Source organism: Symsagittifera roscoffensis, chromosome 9 (genome assembly GCF_963678635.1).
Source record: "Symsagittifera roscoffensis chromosome 9, txSymRosc1.1, whole genome shotgun sequence".
Taxonomy (NCBI): domain Eukaryota; kingdom Metazoa; phylum Xenacoelomorpha; order Acoela; family Convolutidae; genus Symsagittifera; species Symsagittifera roscoffensis.
In genome coordinates, this window is record NC_087070.1 from 38,073,761 (window position 1) to 38,094,543 (window position 20,783).

The 20,783-nt window shown below is 31.7% G+C and overlaps 1 protein-coding gene across 15 annotated transcripts in view; it reads left to right on the top strand.

Annotated features, from left to right (window-relative positions):
* LOC134854085 (uncharacterized) overlaps positions 1–20,783 on the top strand; it is a 45,566-nt gene that overhangs the window by 12,884 nt on the left and 11,899 nt on the right. For 3 of the 15 annotated variants that reach the window (XM_063870159.1, XM_063870162.1, XM_063870169.1), the window contains 8 exons: positions 5,595–5,621; positions 7,262–7,288; positions 13,040–13,072; positions 15,443–15,472; positions 15,559–15,588; positions 15,676–15,705; positions 18,784–18,816; positions 20,362–20,397. In XM_063870159.1, coding sequence (XP_063726229.1) covers positions 5,595–5,621; positions 7,262–7,288; positions 13,040–13,072; positions 15,443–15,472; positions 15,559–15,588; positions 15,676–15,705; positions 18,784–18,816; positions 20,362–20,397 — 246 coding nt within the window. Of the gene's footprint in view, positions 1–2,490; positions 2,518–5,594; positions 5,622–7,261; positions 7,289–13,039; positions 13,073–15,442; positions 15,473–15,558; positions 15,589–15,675; positions 15,706–18,783; positions 18,817–20,361; positions 20,398–20,783 lie in introns of all 15 variants that reach the window. The other 12 variants (XM_063870165.1, XM_063870170.1, XM_063870174.1 and 9 more) reach the window with 8 other exon arrangements.

Below are 20,783 nucleotides of genomic sequence, written 5' to 3' on the forward strand. Positions count from 1 at the left end.
ACATGTAGTGGCAACATAAAAATTAAACAAAAAGAAAAGAAAAAATTGCTAAATTATAACTGCATAAAAAATGAACATTATTGTTCATGGTTTTTATGAAAACATAACATAAAAAATATCTCAAGCTTATTGACTCAATTAATCAAAATTGAGACATAAAAAACGAAAAGTTGAAATTCAATCACAGGAGATGAAAATTAGATGAATTATTTGAAAAACAATCAAAAAATATGTTTTCGAATCGTTATCTCGAAATGCATAAATTACAACCAGATCCTGAAACTTCTGACATTGCAAAAGCGGAAAAATGAGCAGATAAATGAAAATTTTTCAAACATGGTCAACATATTGTTTTAATAACTTAAATGCAGAATTTTTTGCGACCGTATTGGAATAGCAATTCGACTGCAGTCACAAAAAGTGCTGAAATTAAGTTTGAATAAAAAAACTAGATTGACCAAGTTTTAAAAACGTTCAGGTCATCTTCAACATCTTGAAAGATAACTTACTTTAAAAAAATTCACAAAAAAAATATTTTGATCGTCAGAAATTCATCATGAAGATCCATGTATCTCCATGATGTTTTTCTGGCGCTCAAAATAAATATTTGTGAAAATTTTTCATACAGAATATTTTGCAAGATTTTGAGAGAATCTTGCAAGATAACCTCACTCTCGCAAGATCTTGCAAAATGACCTCCACCTTGCAAGATCTGGTACGATAGCCTTCATTTGCAAGAACTTTACAAGATCTTGTAAGGAAACCTACCTTGATTAACAAGGGCACTGTAATTTTTTTCGGCTCTACAAATTTGTACATGATTTATATATCCCGGGTTGACCAAAACTTCTTTCATACAATTTCCATATATGAGAAACTTCTTGTCATACAATTTCATACGTACAGAAAATTGTATGAAAACTCTATGACAAGCATTTTTCCATATATGAAAATTGTATGATAGGTGTTTTCCCATAAACCAAAAATTTTGATTTTTTCTTTCTAAATTTATTTTCTGAAAAGACCTTGGTTACTCAAAGCACCAAAGGTTGGACGGTCTTGCATTTACAATGCATAGAAAACGACCTGAATTTGGCTGTCTTTCACAATTGATATAACAAAAGTAACAAACTTTTATTTTTTGGCAAAATTTTTTAATAATGATTATATTAAATTTGTGAATTTTCAAATTATCATACAATGATCAGGGCGTACATTAACACCCCATACAAAAGAAAGAGGAATTTTCAGCGTTTTTGAAAAAAAAAATAAGTGAAAAGAAAATAAAAGCCAATTTTATCGTATCCAGGACTACGTTATGCACACAAAATATTAAATTTTGCATGCAAAATTTTTTTTTCGAAAAATGTTTGTTTGCGTACGAAAATCGATTTGCGGTTGAAAAAAAAAACAAAAAAATTTTTGGGCCAAATTTTCAAAATTACTTAAAAAAAATTTTTTGTGTCGCCATCAAAAAAATGCCAGTCATACAATTTCTATATATGGGAATTGTATGATAAGCATTTTTTTCAAAAAACGGAAACCTCAGTTTTTTATCACCAAGAAAGAGGAATTTTCAGCGTTTTTGAAAAAAAAAATTAAGTGAAAAGAAAATAAAAGCCAATTTTATCGTATCCAGGACTACGTTATGCACACAAAATATTAAATTTTGCATGCAAATTTTTTTTTTCGAAAAATGTTTGTTTGCGTACGAAAATCGATTTGCGGTTGAAAAAAAAAAAATTTTGGGCCAAATTTTCAAAATTACTTGAAAAATTTTTTGTGTCGCCATCAAAAAAATGCCAGTCATACAATTTCCATATATGGGAATTGTATGATAAGCATTTTTTTCAAAAAACGGAAACCTCAGTTGTTTATCACCAGATTGTTTTATTAGAATCAAACAGCCACAGAAATAAGTTTATACCAGTTTTCAACCAGTTTTAGAAATTGTATGAAAATTGTATGACAAGCATTTTCCCACACACTTGATGTATGGAATTGTATGATAAGCATTTTCGGTGTACGGAGGTCAACCCGGGATGATAATAAAAAATTAGTACACAATGAACGATTTTGTACAATGTTATCAAACTGATCATAATGAATAAATTTTTACAATGATATAATACTGATCAAATAGCTTTTTGTTCCTCTATTCTTGTCTGTTGTTTGATAGGGAAGCTATATGCAAGGCAAGCGTAATTTCTTGCTTAAATTTCCAATGTAGTTTTTTGGTATTATTAGGATAATTGGCCGCAAACTCCCCTTTCCTCTTGCAATAACAGCACATACAATTAGTACTAAATCAGCGTTCATTTATTTTAACAAGTTAGTATGTGTTTGAACAAGGTGGTTTTTTTCTTATCGATATCTTTTTGATTGAAAATTGCCAATGATCTCTGAAAATTCTGAAAACAATTGTTATTGAAATCCAGAGGGTGATATTCTAAGAATTCAAAAGATGTTGATTTTAACCTTTTTTAATAGCCTAAACCTATCATGGCGGGAAAACGTGTGAGTTTAGATTAATGCATATGCTCCATTTGTTGCGGCCAAAATAAGTGAACCCCTTGTGTCCGATTGATGTTTAGAAGAAATATAATAGTTCAATGAAATGAATTATTTGATTTAAAATAAGTGTAATAGATTGAGTTATCATAAACTTTGAGTAATTCCTCAGAACATTGACGCAAATAGTCATGACACCCAAAAATTAAACAGATTTGAAAATAGATCTAATCATTTTGTAGCCCCTAATAGATCAAGGGATGGTATCTTGCAAGATCTTTTAAAGAGAAGACTAAGCATCTCTTTAAAACATCTTCCATTATTCTTGCAAAATCTTGTGGGATAACCTCCTTTAAAGCTAATCATTTTATAAGCAAGATCTTTTAACATATGATTTTTGTGAGAAAAAAAGTCTACACGCGAAGACCGATAGCGTTTGGGTTTGGCGTTTTTGTTGGAAGTAGTGGTAACATTTAAATAACATGTAGTGGCAACATAAAAATTAAACAAAAAGAAAAGAAAAAATTGCTAAATTATAACTGCATAAAAAATGAACATTATTGTTCATGGTTTTTATGAAAACATAACATAAAAAATATCTCAAGCTTATTGACTCAATTAATCAAAATTGAGACATAAAAAACGAAAAGTTGAAATTCAATCACAGGAGATGAAAATTAGATGAATTATTTGAAAAACAATCAAAAAATATGTTTTCGAATCGTTATCTCGAAATGCATAAATTACAACCAGATCCTGAAACTTCTGACATTGCAAAAGCGGAAAAATGAGCAGATAAATGAAAATTTTTCAAACATGGTCAACATATTGTTTTAATAACTTAAATGCAGAATTTTTTGCGACCGTATTGGAATAGCAATTCGACTGCAGTCACAAAAAGTGCTGAAATTAAGTTTGAATAAAAAAACTAGATTGACCAAGTTTTAAAAACGTTCAGGTCATCTTCAACATCTTGAAAGATAACTTACTTTAAAAAAATTCACAAAAAAAATATTTTGATCGTCAGAAATTCATCATGAAGATCCATGTATCTCCATGATGTTTTTCTGGCGCTCAAAATAAATATTTGTGAAAATTTTTCATACAGAATATTTTGCAAGATTTTGAGAGAATCTTGCAAGATAACCTCACTCTCGCAAGATCTTGCAAAATGACCTCCACCTTGCAAGATCTGGTACGATAGCCTTCATTTGCAAGAACTTTACAAGATCTTGTAAGGAAACCTACCTTGATTAACAAGGGCACTGTAATTTTTTTCGGCTCTACAAATTTGTACATGATTTATATATCCCGGGTTGACCAAAACTTCTTTCATACAATTTCCATATATGAGAAACTTCTTGTCATACAATTTCATACGTACAGAAAATTGTATGAAAACTCTATGACAAGCATTTTTCCATATATGAAAATTGTATGATAGGTGTTTTCCCATAAACCAAAAATTTTGATTTTTTCTTTCTAAATTTATTTTCTGAAAAGACCTTGGTTACTCAAAGCACCAAAGGTTGGACGGTCTTGCATTTACAATGCATAGAAAACGACCTGAATTTGGCTGTCTTTCACAATTGATATAACAAAAGTAACAAACTTTTATTTTTTGGCAAAATTTTTTAATAATGATTATATTAAATTTGTGAATTTTCAAATTATCATACAATGATCAGGGCGTACATTAACACCCCATACAAAAGAAAGAGGAATTTTCAGCGTTTTTGAAAAAAAAAATAAGTGAAAAGAAAATAAAAGCCAATTTTATCGTATCCAGGACTACGTTATGCACACAAAATATTAAATTTTGCATGCAAAATTTTTTTTTCGAAAAATGTTTGTTTGCGTACGAAAATCGATTTGCGGTTGAAAAAAAAAACAAAAAAATTTTTGGGCCAAATTTTCAAAATTACTTAAAAAAAATTTTTTGTGTCGCCATCAAAAAAATGCCAGTCATACAATTTCTATATATGGGAATTGTATGATAAGCATTTTTTTCAAAAAACGGAAACCTCAGTTTTTTATCACCAAGAAAGAGGAATTTTCAGCGTTTTTGAAAAAAAAAATTAAGTGAAAAGAAAATAAAAGCCAATTTTATCGTATCCAGGACTACGTTATGCACACAAAATATTAAATTTTGCATGCAAATTTTTTTTTTCGAAAAATGTTTGTTTGCGTACGAAAATCGATTTGCGGTTGAAAAAAAAAAATTTTGGGCCAAATTTTCAAAATTACTTGAAAAATTTTTTGTGTCGCCATCAAAAAAATGCCAGTCATACAATTTCCATATATGGGAATTGTATGATAAGCATTTTTTTCAAAAAACGGAAACCTCAGTTGTTTATCACCAGATTGTTTTATTAGAATCAAACAGCCACAGAAATAAGTTTATACCAGTTTTCAACCAGTTTTAGAAATTGTATGAAAATTGTATGACAAGCATTTTCCCACACACTTGATGTATGGAATTGTATGATAAGCATTTTCGGTGTACGGAGGTCAACCCGGGATGATAATAAAAAATTAGTACACAATGAACGATTTTGTACAATGTTATCAAACTGATCATAATGAATAAATTTTTACAATGATATAATACTGATCAAATAGCTTTTTGTTCCTCTATTCTTGTCTGTTGTTTGATAGGGAAGCTATATGCAAGGCAAGCGTAATTTCTTGCTTAAATTTCCAATGTAGTTTTTTGGTATTATTAGGATAATTGGCCGCAAACTCCCCTTTCCTCTTGCAATAACAGCACATACAATTAGTACTAAATCAGCGTTCATTTATTTTAACAAGTTAGTATGTGTTTGAACAAGGTGGTTTTTTTCTTATCGATATCTTTTTGATTGAAAATTGCCAATGATCTCTGAAAATTCTGAAAACAATTGTTATTCAACTAAACACTTTCAACAAAGACTGCGCTCATTTACGTATTTGACTCGATTAGGGACAATAATTGGCTGCAACGGGAAGAAACAACAATAAAAAAATTACAGAAAATTGAAAAACTAAACCATGGGTTTTTCAAACATAAAAACAAAATTGAGCCCGAAATTTTTGAATCATAGATTAAACCTGTCATGGCTGGCAAACGCGTAAGTATATTTCTTGGAAATACAAACTTGATGTTGTTTTTCAATTTGATATAGTGTTGTAAAAAAAATGCGGCTCATTGATAGTTGAATGGTTTATTAATAGACTGCTAGTTACTTGTTTAGTTTATGTGGTTAGTTGTAAAAATCAGTCCAATATTTGATGATAATTTAAAAAAATTTTGACAAACAGAGTATAATTTTTTTTGTGCCAAAATTTTGATCGAAGTATTTTAGAAAATGTAATTTAAACTTATTTAACAACAATCACGGGATATAGAACTTGCAATTTTTAGTTAGAGATTTTTGATTGAAAGTTTGACATGTGATAGATGAAACGATTTATCAGAGAATAGCAGATAAAAAGCGTGAAAAATGTGGTCGCTTAGGTAGGTGCTCTCAGATTCGAAAAAACTTTAAACACTATTAGCAAATTGAAACTTTTGATTTAACAGTATTCATTAAAAAGCTAAAGATCATATAGGCCCTCATATAGGTTTCCCTTCATTTGAAAAACTCAAAAACTTGTTACGTTTCTAGACAGAAATTGGCTGAAAATTCAAAAATTTTCTGAAAAAACAGCAAAAAGCAGAAAAACGGAAATAGTTTTGAAGTTTTTTGAAACTTTTTCAAGTAAGAAGTAACATATCTGAAGGCCTAGCTTAGATCCTTAACTTTCCAATAATTATATTTATGTCCAAAGTGGTTTTGCTTTTAATGGAAATTTTTTGGCTCTGAGAATAACTCTCAGACACCTTGTACTTGAATGGCCAAGCGAAACCTTTAAAACAACTTTTTACGGTTTTGTATCTGGCTTTATCCTAAAAACAAAAAAAAGTTTCAATTATCACATATCAAAACTTCAACCATGAAGCTCTAATAGTTGTAGAAAATTGGTAGAAGCGTGAAAAACTTTTTGTTCATTTCATTGGTTGAAAACCAAAAGTTGCAGCCTTTATAACTCGTGACTGCTTATCAAACACCTGAGACCTTTGAGACTTTACTTGAATTAAACTTATAGGAAATTTATATTCTGAAATTTCATGGCTTAATTCTGAAACAACTAGACTCAATTTAATAAATTTTTCTAAGTTTTGATTACAGAAATTAAATGATAGCCATTTGATGAAATTGCAAACTAAACTCTTAGAAATTGCACTTTCTTTGTTAAGAAAAAACTGTTATATAAACAAAAAGAGTCATTTAAAAATTAATTTTGTCGTTTTGCCTCAGAAGAGCTTTACCAATCGAATAGTTTTGACAACTTTTTGTACAAAAAAAAACATCGAACGAAATGCCTTGAGCTCAAAATAGCTAAAAGCACAGAATTTCCTCCAAAAGTTAACTTCCAAAAAATACTTAATTCAGATAATTTTGTTATATCTGTTTGTAACACTGTAAACTCCAAAATGTTTTTTTTTTCGCATTAACTTCAATAGGCCTTAAAAATAGTCCAAATTTTCAAGATTATGCCCGATGTTAACATTATTCTTAATTATTTTGCCAATTTCTGTATATTTCATGTTAGGAGAACTGGAAGGAGAACATTTTCATAATATATATAATTTGACAAATTCCAAGATTTCCACATTATTATGTTGCTTTATAACTTTGGCACAATTTTAAAATGATTTTTCATGCAGCTCTATCCCATTATGGCGGGCAAGCGAGTAAGTGTTAATGTGACACTCAAATTTATTGGAATACATTTTTGTTCCGACTGTCGATTATTGTTCCGACTTTCAAAGAAAACGGAACATTTATGCTCGGTGTGGTTTTTTTTATTCAGTCATTTTTTGCCGATCGAAAGTAGTTTTCGGCAAAAGGTTTTTTTACGTTATTGAAGATATCGACTTCCTGAGTTCAAATCTAAAAAAAACATCTTACCTCCAATTATTTTTTGTAAAGTTCTGGGGGTTTGAAAATTGCCAAAGTGGCCATGTTCTGGACTAAATTATGCGCGTTTTGAAGAATTTTTTCGTATTGTTCAGAGTGTAACGCGATTTTTAATTATGCGCGGCCATTTATCCCGCACAACAAAATCGTTCTAAACTGAATTGAGGTTAGCTAATCAGATTGGTCGTATTTATTTCGTCCGACACAGCATTTGACAGATTGATTTTGTCCAAAATTTATAGGTTGTCACTATTTTCTTTTCTGTGAAATAGGGGACAGTCGGAACATTCAGGGCTCTGCCCTGATATACGAGCAGTCTTGTATGTGTTTCATATACAGCCCAGTTTCGACTTTCAATTTTTACACAAGTTTTTCAAGTCAAGGAAGTTAAAGGGGTTCAAACCACACAGGGACCACACAGGAAATCATCATGCGCATAAAATTTTCAATCTTCTATAAGCGGCGGAGTAATCCAGCTCAAAATTTATACAAAATTGAGTTGAATCCGACTATTTAATATAAAAAGATTGTTATTAGATGCGAATTTTAGATGAAGCAGGCTATTTTTCTCCTATATGTGTGTTACAGATTCAAAGTGTTTTGAACTTTACATTGATTATGATGGAATTTTGAAAAAAAAGTTACTTTTGAATTTTTTTTGAACCTCTTATAAAATATTCAACCAAAAATTACTTAAGACAGCATACCGGGCAACCGGAAAACTTAGACGCCTGAACTGAAACAAAAAATTTTGTTGTACCAATTTTCGAAAAAGTGCTGAATAATTCTTCGTGGAAGGGTTTTTTGTATGACTCAGTCAAATTATGAAAATCGAAAAAAAAATTTACCAAAAAATGCATGTTCAATGGAAAAATTGACTCCCTGATTCAAAAGTTCAAATTTCAGAAGATATTCTACTTTCAACAATTTTGCTTTAAATTTCTGGGAGCTTGAAAATTGCCAATTTTATCCTGTTTTGGACTAATTTATGCGCCCTATGAAGGATTTATTTATATGCTAAAAGCGTAAAGCGAATCATTTATTGGTAGCAATATTTTATCTGGCATTTGAAATGTTTCCAAAATGAGGCAATTTAATTGGTCACATCAATTTTGAAATGCTGAAATTTTTATTATCGGGGTTTCGTTTTGTCTAAATTTATGGTTTTTCAATGTTTTGTACGAACAACTACTCAATACAGATTAGGAGGCGGTCGGAACATTCAAGGTTTTGTCTTTATACAAGAGCAGTCTTGTTAATTTATGTGCTGATTTAATTACTCTGGAAAAAAGTAAAATTTCTTGATTTAATGCATGGTTTTATTGAATTTGGTTGACGTTTCATTGAATTTGGTTGATAAAAGTCGCAAAATAATTTTGAAAAAAAAAATCTATTTGAATAGTCAAAACTTGAGCATTTTGTTTTTCAAATAACCAACCAAAAACTTAATATGAAGGTAGGTTTTTTCCGGCTTTTTCCTATATTAAAAAATACATATAAGTATTAACTCACTGTTTTCTAGAATTAATTCTCAAAAACAGAATCCATCTACTCTTAGCAATGTGGCTCTCTGCAGTAGTATAATTTTATTTAGAGTTCGACATTTTTTCTGCAAAAATTAACTCCTTTATTCAAATATATTAATTTAAAAAAACTGTGGTTTTGGCGATTCGTGGAGAATCTATGAAAAGCTATGCAGCCTGTCTGCTGTCACATCATAGTCAGCTTCTATTATTTTCCCCACATTGAAATTTGAGTTTTTTATTGAGCGAAGCCGTTTTTTATAATTTAAGGTGGTTTGTTTTGTTTCGAGAACTTTCAGGTAGTACCATTATTGTCGCCGAAATCAGTCAGGTTGTTAAATGCATCAATTTCTTAACCTAAAAACGCCAACTAATATTTTGACCAATATCAGGTGGCGGGCAAAAATATTAGATGTGTTTCTGACTTGTACCTTGACATGTTTCCTCGTGATTGGGGAAGGGGGCTGAATTTTTTAAAAAAAGTTTACAGTATGTGGTTTAAAGACTCAACCTTATTATAATCGAAATAGCTATAGAAGCGAGCCCATAAATTTTTTAAAATATTTGTCTTTTTTGTCTCACTTGCAGCAAGAGTACTCAGAAGTTATGACATATTTAATGCATTTTAAATCTTGCAGAAGAATTGAAATAACTAAAAATCGCTATTTTTTGATATATTGCTGGTTTTTTGTCGAATGAAATTTTTGATTGTTTGTTTTTCAGATTTTTTGTAATTTTTTATTTGAAGTTTTTTGTAAGGAAAATAATTACTAATTTCAGTTGTATCGTTTTAGCTGCAACCAAACATTGTCACAGATATTCATTGCCACTGTAGCAATATAAGTTTCATCATTGTCACGTGTCAGTTCGTCCTACCCTGTTGGCCTTTCATTTGCCTTTCATCACTACCTTCCATTTCAAGTTCTATCCAAATTAAACGTTTTAGTACAAAATATTACTATTAAAAGCTCGACTGTGGTTGATGAATCTCATCTAGTTTGCTTCAATTCTCAAAGAAAGTGACAAAAATTAAATTTATAATAGTTTTTGGGTGATTCAGTCAACTCTTGCTTTTTAACTAAACTTTTTGTTGAGTACAACTTTGTGAGCATCTGAGAGATTGTAAAGAACTCAAACGTAAAAATTTTTACCAGTGATCCTTTTTTCGTAAGAATATGGGGTTTGGAAATTTGCTGTTTTGGCCTTTAGGGATATTAACCCCGCGGTATATTGCTTTCTTTAAACACGCCTAACCAGTGGGTTGAATCGTTCATAATTTACTTAAAATAAATATTCGAAGAATGTCTGAAAAAACATCTTTGGATTACATATTGTGTGGGATGCTGAAATGAAGAAACATGGAACAAAAATTTCATCTTTTTTTTCTAATCAATTTTTCGACCAAAGCTTTAAAATTGGACCTAAAATCCCGTCAAAGCATTCAGGGCTCCATCCGGATTCAGGAGCTGTATTCTTTGCTTTTCTGCTCAACGCGCAGGTTGATCTTAATTTTTTCTATTTGTTTCAGCAATTGATAAATGGCGAATTAGTCAAAAGCTGGTCTCAAGTAAGCTGATAATTGGCAATTTCAGTCCAATTAAAATAAATGCATTTCAGTTAGCTCACAGAAAAGAAAGCAGAAACTATTTTGAGAGGTTGACAAAACAGCATCTAGATTACAACTTCAAAAAATTACAACTTCCAGAGAGCATTAAAAAAACTTGATAATAATTTAATACATTTCGTCGTGTTACAATTCCAAAATGTTAGCTATCAATTGGCTGAAACGATCATAGCATAGTCAATGTTTTTGCGATTGAAAAACATTGACTATGCTATGATGAAACACGACCAAAATATCAATTTTGTGCAGCATTGCAAAGATGTGGATGCTTTGTACACATACCTCCGCTCCGCTTAAAATTGGCCTTGGAGGTATAGCTCCAGTTAATCAGTATTTGTCAAAATTTTCAGCCACTCCAACATGCAGTAATAGTTGGCTAAAACTCAATCAAACGTGTCTAAGTCGATTTTTACCATTTTATCTTTATCTTGTCTGACGTTTCCAGCTGTTTCAAAGTTCCGTGCCGTGAAATACTTTTGCAATGATTGGCTAGTGGTAGATACTGATTTGCATTCTGTAACCTTGCTTTTTTTTCTGCACAGAATCATGAGCGAATAAAAATGTATTACGCTTTTTGACAATTCTAATTGAATGAAAATAGTGCTCAATCTTTCAAAGAAAGGTGTAAATATTATCATTGGGGCAGTTTTTTATTCAGTAGAATTTCGGGGATCGAAGTGATATACAAGCAATTGTGTTTCATGTTGTATCCCCTCGATCATGAGAACAGCCCCATTCTCACTGATTCAATTAGCCACTTAAATGTAGACATGACTGCTCATATCAGCGCGAAGCCCTGAATGTTCCGACTGCCTTGTAAGGTTTATGGAGCAGTAATTACATAAATATCATTAACATATTAAATGTAATAAAAAAATGAATTTTTTTTTAATTTGAATTTTTTTCTATGAAAATCATCCTCCACTTGCCATATAAATTACAAAAGAATAGAATTCGCTCCTTGTAACAAATTAATTATGGCCAAATAAGCTTCTTTCAACCGATTTGGAATGATTTCTAAGACGGATTAAACCTCCACTTACGCATTAATAGCGCGAAATATATCGCGCGTTAATTGTCCCAAATTGGCCAAAATGGCAACCCTTAAACCCCCATAACTTTACAAAAAATGATCACAGGTGATATATCTTTTCAAATTGAAGCTCAGGACAACAATACCTAATATATTTTAACTATAATATATTTTAACTCCGTCAAAAATGGCTAGGTAAAAAGTCAAAATTTGTCTGAAGATAAAAAAACCCACCCCGAGCACAAAACTTATCGAAAGTCGGAACATTAAGTTATCTAGAGCCTTGGTCTACTAATTTACCAACAAATGTGATGATAGTGCAATAAACGACGTAGCAATTAACCAAGATTCAACCAACCAACCAAAATTTTGAGATTTTTTCAAACTTATAGGACCAAAATATGATACCTCTACGTTATTGAATTTGAAGAAGAGCAGGCTCTTTTTCCTCCTTCACCTACTAGATGCTCCATTTTTTTGTTTCTTACGTGTTTTAATGGTTATGAATTTAATTATGGAAGACAATTAACGTTCATAATTGTTACTTTGTTCACCACGCCAAGCCTCATTGCATAATGAAAGTTTTGAAACAAATTTTAAAAAACAAACTCAAAAATGGGGTGGGGGAGAGCAAAAAATTTTTCGAAGTGAATGACCTAACTAAAGAACTGTTCAAATCTTTGAAAGCAATCAATTGAAAACTTTAATGAACGAATAACTCAAATAAAGCTCCTTCTCCAGTGACATTTTTGTAGATAATTCCCAGTGATTGTTTTTTTTAAGCTCCATGATTACAGGCTTGTGCATAAACTAGAGTTATGGAATCCCCAGCATGAGAGACGTAGAGGCACTCCAGCATGCGGCAATTATTGTCAAAAAATCACACAATTGTGTCTATGTCATATTCTGCTATTTCATCTTTATGTTGTAATACGTTACCATTTATTTCGGTGAAATAATTAAGCATCGATTGGCTACTAGTAGAGATTTTTTATTTCGTAAGTTTGCTTTCTTTTTTTGTGCAAAGTCTTGAGCAAAGAGGTATTTATTATTTTTTTTGGCAATTCTGACTGATTGATTTTTTTGTTCCGTCTTTCGAGGAAATGCAGAACATTTATGGATGTGGCAATTTTTTTAATCGGTTGATTTTGAGGATTGATATGATAGTTTTCAATTTCAATATTTACAGTCCGTTTACTCCCGTGCTACTAAAAACAAATTTGGAAAAACTACAAAAGTTTGAAGTTGTGAAAAAAAAAATTGAAATATAAAACTTGAGCGTTAATATTTGCCTCGAGTTGACATGTCAAATGAAGTTTCTCAGATAGTTATTTGTATGTTTCAGATGGGCGGACTTCTAAATCGCATGAGCAAGAAGGTATGTAATCGAATTAGACTTGCAAAGATTATGACTTGTAAGCTTATTTTTTATTAAAATCACTGCCGACATTGTATCTGTGGCGCTAGCTGAAACTGTTGTGGGGCTTGCTAACATTGTGTTGGTGGGGCACTTGATGGTCTTTGGAACTTTTTCCACCTAGGAATAAGTCACGCAAGCTTACGTTTTATTTTGTCTGAAAAATTGTGGCGAAATTCTTAAAAAATGTTAATATTTATGCGCGAAATTTTTCTCTGCCATACGAGCAGTCTTTTTTCAATTTTTATCCCCTCAATCATGAGAACAGCCTTCGTTCTCACCTCTTCAATTATCCACTTGAATATGTACAAAACATCTAGAGCTGTCACCTACTAGTTCACCAAAAACTGTGACGCTAGTGCAATAAACTATGCTTCAACTGGGGACCGATCGTTTAGCAAACAAATCTTTTAGCATAAAAAGTGAAAATTGAGTTTTTTAGCAGAATAACCTGATAAAGTGATGGATGATTGATTGACAGACTCAAAAAAACGCTCAGCCTGGGGCCAAGTGTCCCCAATTAAAACAATTATTTCACGCCTTGTCATCAAACTATCAACTTCAAAAAGACAAGTCTAAAACGGGCAAAATAAAAATTTACAGTCTTAATAGCACTCGTTTTGAATTGAAGCGCAGCGGGGTAAGTGGTCGCACCGCTGCAACTAATTGAAAATGAACCAAAATGGGACAATCAACCGGAACTTGAGCAATTTTTCAATTTTTGGAAACAAATTAACCTCCACTAAAAAGATTTACAAGAATCTTCTCCATTTTACCCTGTTTTTCAAATCTTATATGTTTATAACTGTTTTACATGTTATTATGTCTAAACGCTTAATGTCACAAGGTAATTCAATAAAAAATCCTTTGAAAGAGTTTTTAGGTTGACTTGAAAGTAGAAGGAGGCGAGTGGAAAAGGGACAAAATACAACAAATTTTTCAAATTGAGTAAGCTTTCAAAAAAAATGTCAAAATGCTAGAAAGCGCTATCTATTAAAAACTGCTAAATTTTCCAGATAACTCCCAAAAAGTCTTGTTTAAGTTCCATAATTGCATTTATCTGCGATAACCAAAAATATGAAATTGCTATCATATAAAAAGTTCTTTCTAATGCTTCAAATTTTTGTGAAAATTATATAATTTTTGGCTTATAGCTACATCGGCTTTTTGTTACAGCGGCTTTTTTCACGCACACCCATAAATTGATTTTTTGTCAAAACTTTGCTGCCATAGAGACCCAGAAAACTTTTGAAGGCCGCTTACTTCAGCACTACCAATTACAAAAATTTACCAATATACCTGAACTTTCAGTTGTAATTGAAAGTTGCAAAGATGTGGACGCTTTGTACACATACCTCCGCTCCGCTTAAAATTGGCCTTGGAGGTATAGCTCGAGTTAATCAGTATTTGTCAAAATTTTCAGCCACTCCAACATGCAGTAATAATTGGCTAAAACTCAATCAAACGTGTCTAAGTCGATTTTTACCATTTTATCTTTATCTTGTCTGACGTTTCCAGCTATTTCAAAGTTCCGTGCCGTGAAATACTTTTGCAATGATTGGCTAGTGGTAGATACTGATTTGCATTCTGTAACCTTGCTTTTTTTTCTGCACAGAATCATGAGCGAATAAAAATGTATTACGCTTTTTGACAATTCTAACTGAATGAAAATAGTGTTCAATCTTTCAAAGAAAGGTGTAAAGTTTATCATTGGGGCAGTTTTTTATTCAGTAGAATTACGGGGGGGGGGGGATTGCTCAATTAATTGTTATTTTGAAAGATTATTTATTACCAATTTTATGCTCTGGATAGCTTTTTAAAGTAGTTCTGGGAATGGAAAAAATAGTTTCTGGCCAAAAAAAAAAAATTCATGAAAATGTCGTCGAGCTCAAATGTGAGAAAAAAAAATTCTGCAATCATTTTTGTGTTTTAAAAATTGCTAATTGGGTTTGGAAATTGGCATTTTGGTTGTTTTCTGGACTAACTTTAGCGTTCTTGGAAGATTTTATCTATGATGCTGAAACACGACTTTAGCAGAGTCTTTAATTCTGTAGTCTCTTCTTTCAACCATGAAAAAATTTCCGCTCGAAAGTTTATAAATGATTGATTAATTTGATTTCAGGGCGAGCTATAAGCAGTAGTCATATCATGTCACCTTGAAAAGAAAAGTTAAAACTTTTTTTGATCACTTTTTCACTTTGAGTCGGTAATTCTGTGCTATTTACACAGCAACTGACTTTTTCTCACAGATAAGAGTCGCATTTACAATTTTGGAACACTTTTTGGTAAATAAAATACAGTATAACAAATATCAAACCAATTTTGTTTCAGAGCGGCGGTCTATTGAAGTACTTCAAGCGGGTGAATATAATTTAAACGTTTTTACTTTGGGAAGTTTTATGTGGGAAGTTTTAAGATTAATGACAAAAAAACTGTTTTCATTTTAGACCGGCGGTTTATTGCATTTCATGAAGCGGGTAAATAATTATTCGAATGCTTATATTTTTGGAAGCCGTTTTGTAATCATTACAATTATGACTGAGAACCACTTGTTTTTGTTTCAGAGCGGCGGTCTGTTAAATTATTTCAAGAGGGTAAGTTTTACTTTTGTGTATTAATTTCATGGTGAGTCTTCCTGGAAATGTGAAAGATAATTAAGCTCCCAAATAACTTTTAATTGACCAAATTGTGTTGCTCCTCAACGCATTGATTGGTATCTCAACTGGAACCAAATCAAAAGAGTTTTCATTCACTCAAAACCCTTCATTTGGCATTTCTCATGACCTGGTTGTCTCGAGTTATTCTGAACTCCATTATTTTTGGCAGTTGAATTATTTTTGAATGTTGAAATTTGGCTGGATTTTGAAAATCAATTGAGCAAGCTACATCCCCCCCCCCCCCCCCGTTTCTCTTCCCAAGAAAAAACGGTAAAACGCTACAAAAGATATTTACGAATGCAGACAGATGGTTGATGTTTTCAGAGCACGCAATCATACTGAAGTTTGTTTTATCTGAGTGTCGAGAACACTTTTGAACGAGAAAATAAGAAGTCACAAAGAAACATTATTGAAGTAACAAATTGAAGTAACAAAAAGCAAATTTTTGTTTGTGCGGGTAAACAAGTTAACCGGGTTGGCACTCTAAATTTTGTTCTGACTTTCGTAACGAAACTAAGGGAATATTTGTGCTCGGGTGGGTTTTTTTCTTCGGACAAATTTCGACTTTTTAAAAAAACATTTTTGACTGAAGAATTTATATCATTCAAAAAGTATTGTTACCTTGAGCTGAAATTTGAAAAATTATTTCACCTCTGCTCGTTTTTTGTAAAGTCATGTTGGCCAATTTGGGACAATTAGCGCGCGTTATATTTCGAGCTATTAACGCGTAAGCGAAGATTTAATCCGACTTAGAAATCGTTCCAAATTCGTTGACGGAAGCTTATTTGTATAACTGATTTGTTACTAGGAGCGAAGTTTATCACTTTGTACTTTATATGGCGTGTGGAGGAATGATTTTCACAAATATTTTATTTTTATTATATTAAATTTTTTCATGTCATTACTGCTTCATTGACCTTCAAAGGCAGTCGGGACATTCAGGGCGTCGCCTTGGGCTGAAATTTGAAAAATTATTTCACCTCTGCTCGTTTTTTGTAAAGTCATGTTGGCCAATTTGGGACAATTAGCGCGCGTTATATTTCGAGCTATTAACGCGTAAGCGAAGATTTAATCCGACTTAGAAATCGTTCCAAATTCGTTGACGGAAGCTTATTTGTATAACTGATTTGTTACTAGGAGCGAAGTTTATCACTTTGTACTTTATATGGCGTGTGGAGGAATGATTTTCACAAATATTTTATTTTTATTATATTAAATTTTTTCATGTCATTACTGCTTCATTGACCTTCAAAGGCAGTCGGGACATTCAGGGCGTCGCCTTGGTACGAGCAGTATTGTTTAACTTTTCTCTACAGTAACTTAAAAGTGTACAAAATCAATAATGTTCATTTTTTGAATTTCTTTTAAGACAAAACGAAATTGGCCTTAAATGCATCAGTTTTGGTGATTATTTTTCACTCTGTAAGTAATTTTTGTGCTTTGGCATTGTGAATTGGCCAAAAATCTGGCTCATGATGCGATAACATTAAAACGATTTACCAGTGGTTATGAACATTCCTCAAGTACCTATTGAGCTATCTTCCCCCCCCCCCACTCGAGAATGGGGGTTGGGTGGAGATAGATAGCTCAATTGATTCAATTTTGGTCTTGCTTGTAGGTGGAATCCCTCATACGCGAAGGTCCAATTGCGCGAAAATAAAAATCAGCCAATCAGATTTCAGAAATCTAAAATTTGGAAAGAGAGTAAACATTTCCGGGGACTGAATATTGATGTTGGCCGAATATAAAAACGGCAGAAATATGCAACTTTTTCAAATTGTCACTGACTGTCGCCGAATTGGAAAAAAATTTATATTTCAAGGGTTTTGTTATAAAAGAAGCAAAAAATTGCTTCATTTAACTGAATGGCAATTGGTTCTTTTTAAAAATTGACTTTCGGTCGCGACGGTCAAAAAGTTAGCCGCGACGGTCGAAAAATTATTCGCGGTGGTCGAAAAAGTACTGTAGTACCCAAAAAATGTGCCGGCTATCTATCTCAATTTTTAAAGACCAGTAATTTGAATATAATTGAGCACAACAACCAATTTTTCCTACCTTTTATTCAGTTAATTTAAAAAACTATCACTATTGGTTTTAAAAAGTCATGCACCAGCCACTAAATGGCTAAGCCAAAAAGTTCTTCCAATTTTTCTTTTAGAGCCATGATATCAAACGTTCTTTCAGAACTTCGAGATGAGAAAAAAAAAGCAGGCAACGACGCATAGAAACGCTAGCAATATTTTATGCTATTATATTTATATGCTATTTTATTTATCTGCTATTTTATTTATCTGCTATTTTTACAGTCCCCACGTTTCAGTATATTGGATACATACGACAGAAATACGCTACAACAGGAGTAGCCAGCAGATAAAAATCCAACGAAAATCATATAAAATTCATATAATTTTTTTTCTTTGTTCCCTAATTTGTGCGTGGTGTGATGAGAGGAAAGACGAAAACTTTTAGATAACTTCAATAAACTTTCCAAGAAAGAGCCAACTGAAGCTTCAAAATATGGCGTTCTTCAAGTAAAACGAATTTTTCCACAATTTTTTTATTATAAAACCTACTTGCATGCTTGAATCGTTCGAAATTGAAGTAAAAAGTGAAATTTTCAAACCAGTTTTCATAGCACTGAGAAAAAAATTTGATATTCTTATTAACGACTGAAAGAACCTCCATATATTATATATCTTTTTTCTTAATTAATTGTGATATCTGAATTTGCTAGGAAAAAAGTATAAACGACTTGGCTAAAAGACACCTGAAGAAGTCAGTGGTCGAAACAACTCACTGTATTAGGATACAAAACGAATAGGTTTCAAATTTAAATTTTATGAATTTTAAAAAACTGTGTTGATTAAACATAAGCCATGTGAGTTATCATTGCTTGTTTTAGAGCGGAGGTCTATAATTGTTTTAAGCGGGCATTTAATAAATTGTTTATTTTTTTAAAAGTCGGTTTATGAAAAATTATTAACGATTGCAATCACCTAACTAATTTTGTTTTAGAGCGGTGGTCTATTAAACCATTTCAACAAAAGGGTAAATATCAATTTCGCGTATTATATTTGTTATTTCAATGATAATAAATGACTTGCAGAGCTGTGAAAGCAACTAAGTTCCCAAATTACACCAAGTTCATCAAATTTTGTACTGTGATATAATAAAGAATATTCATTGGAGTTGATAAATGCTGTCTGATGGTCAACAAATACAAGAAAAACAACTCTTTTTAATTTTTTGAGGGATGTTCGTTTTTACGCTACTTACTACGAATTTTCACATCACTTCATTGTCATTTTTTCAGGTTTACAAAAGTGTTAAGTTTTTTCTATTTCTATAAGCATTTTCCAAAAGGACTTAAAGTTGCATGATTTTCTACAACACTTCGTGGCACTTTTCGGGTGAAAAAAAAAGATTTTTGGTTCTGTTATACGACCCCAACTGATCTGTTAGATTTTTGAAAAATATATTCAAATGCTTGAATCTGGTTGGCCGATACTAAAATGGTGCGAATAAAAATCTTAAGTGTAATTTCAATTAAAATTTATTACTTATTCGAATCAGACTAAAAACAAAACATACAAAATTTGAAATTTGAATCGCGTTTTTCGCAACTTTTTTTTGCAAATTGGGTTAATTTTGGAGAAAAAGTGAAAAAAAAGTTTTATACAATTTTAACAAAATTAAAATAGTGCAATTTATTTTGCAAAACTCAGACTCAAAATTTTAACCTAAAATTGGTAGATTTAAGCCCTTTAGATCAATTAAAAATAATGCCACAAGTACCTGGTCAACAAATTAGACCAAATTTCAAGTAGTTTTAGAAAAATATACTTTCAAAATTTTTGCGCAAAACGGTTGAAAAATGTCTGCAAACTTAGAATGAATTAAAATGAAATTGAAAATAAAACTAGTTTGAAATAGTGTGGAAATTGGAGAGTAAATAAACCAGCCGAAGCTTGAACCAACCGAAAATGCGCGGAGTATATACACCAGCCAAGAATTTGAATCATATGAATGAATTTGCATAACTGTTGTAACTTTTACATGATTGCTACATAACTATTTCATAACACTTACGTATTCTCGGCTCGTTGATACTTCGGCTGGTCTGTATACTACCACAAATTCACTTTCATGAAAAAAGGATGAAAGATTTTTTCGGCCGTTTAACTTAAATCAGCAATGTAACTCGTTTAAAGCGTGTTGTTTGCTCAATAAACGTTTTGGTGAGTTTGCTTCGAACCGCCAAAAATATTTCGAAATTTTTTTGCGGCCTGTAACAAAAAATAGCCTGCAGACAACAAAAGATGAAAAACGCATATGCATATAATTTATCGTTCATTGAGAAAAAATCAGGCAGAAACGTATTTCAAAACTGAAGTCTGTTTCAAAGTGTTTGTATACAACAGGTAAGACAAGTAACAATTTTTCAATTTAAACCCAATATTTCCGATGTTCTAAAATGGTAGTTTTAAAATGGTAGCTATAACTATTATATTTTTCCAGATGCGATATTTGAAGGTGGCATGTTAATAAAGGAAACAAATAAAAATTGGGCCAAGTTTTTTACTTATCTTTTAGAGCGGTGGCCTGTTACACTTCATGTCACGCAAAAGGGTACGTCCAAAACTCCATTTGTTCAACTCATTAGGTTGAGTTAAAACTAAAAAAATTTTGAAGAGGGCGGCCGATTTTTAAATGCATTTAGACATTTTTGGAAGGTTTCGCTAACAACATTGAAAAATTACGTCTTTTCGGCGGTGCTCCTGAAAAACAGAGTCGACAGGCATAAGCGCCTTTAGGAAAAACGTAGTTGTAGTCAGCTAAAAATGGATTTTTTAACATAGGGTTGACCGTTTCTGGGGGAAAATGCCATTTGTGTTTTTTAGAATGTTTGGACCAAAAACTGGTTTGCGTAGTGTGTTAAAAAGGGCATTTTGGTTTTAAAAGGACTTTTGTAAAATAATATCAAGCGCAAAACATTAATTTCAGTGAAGAGCAAG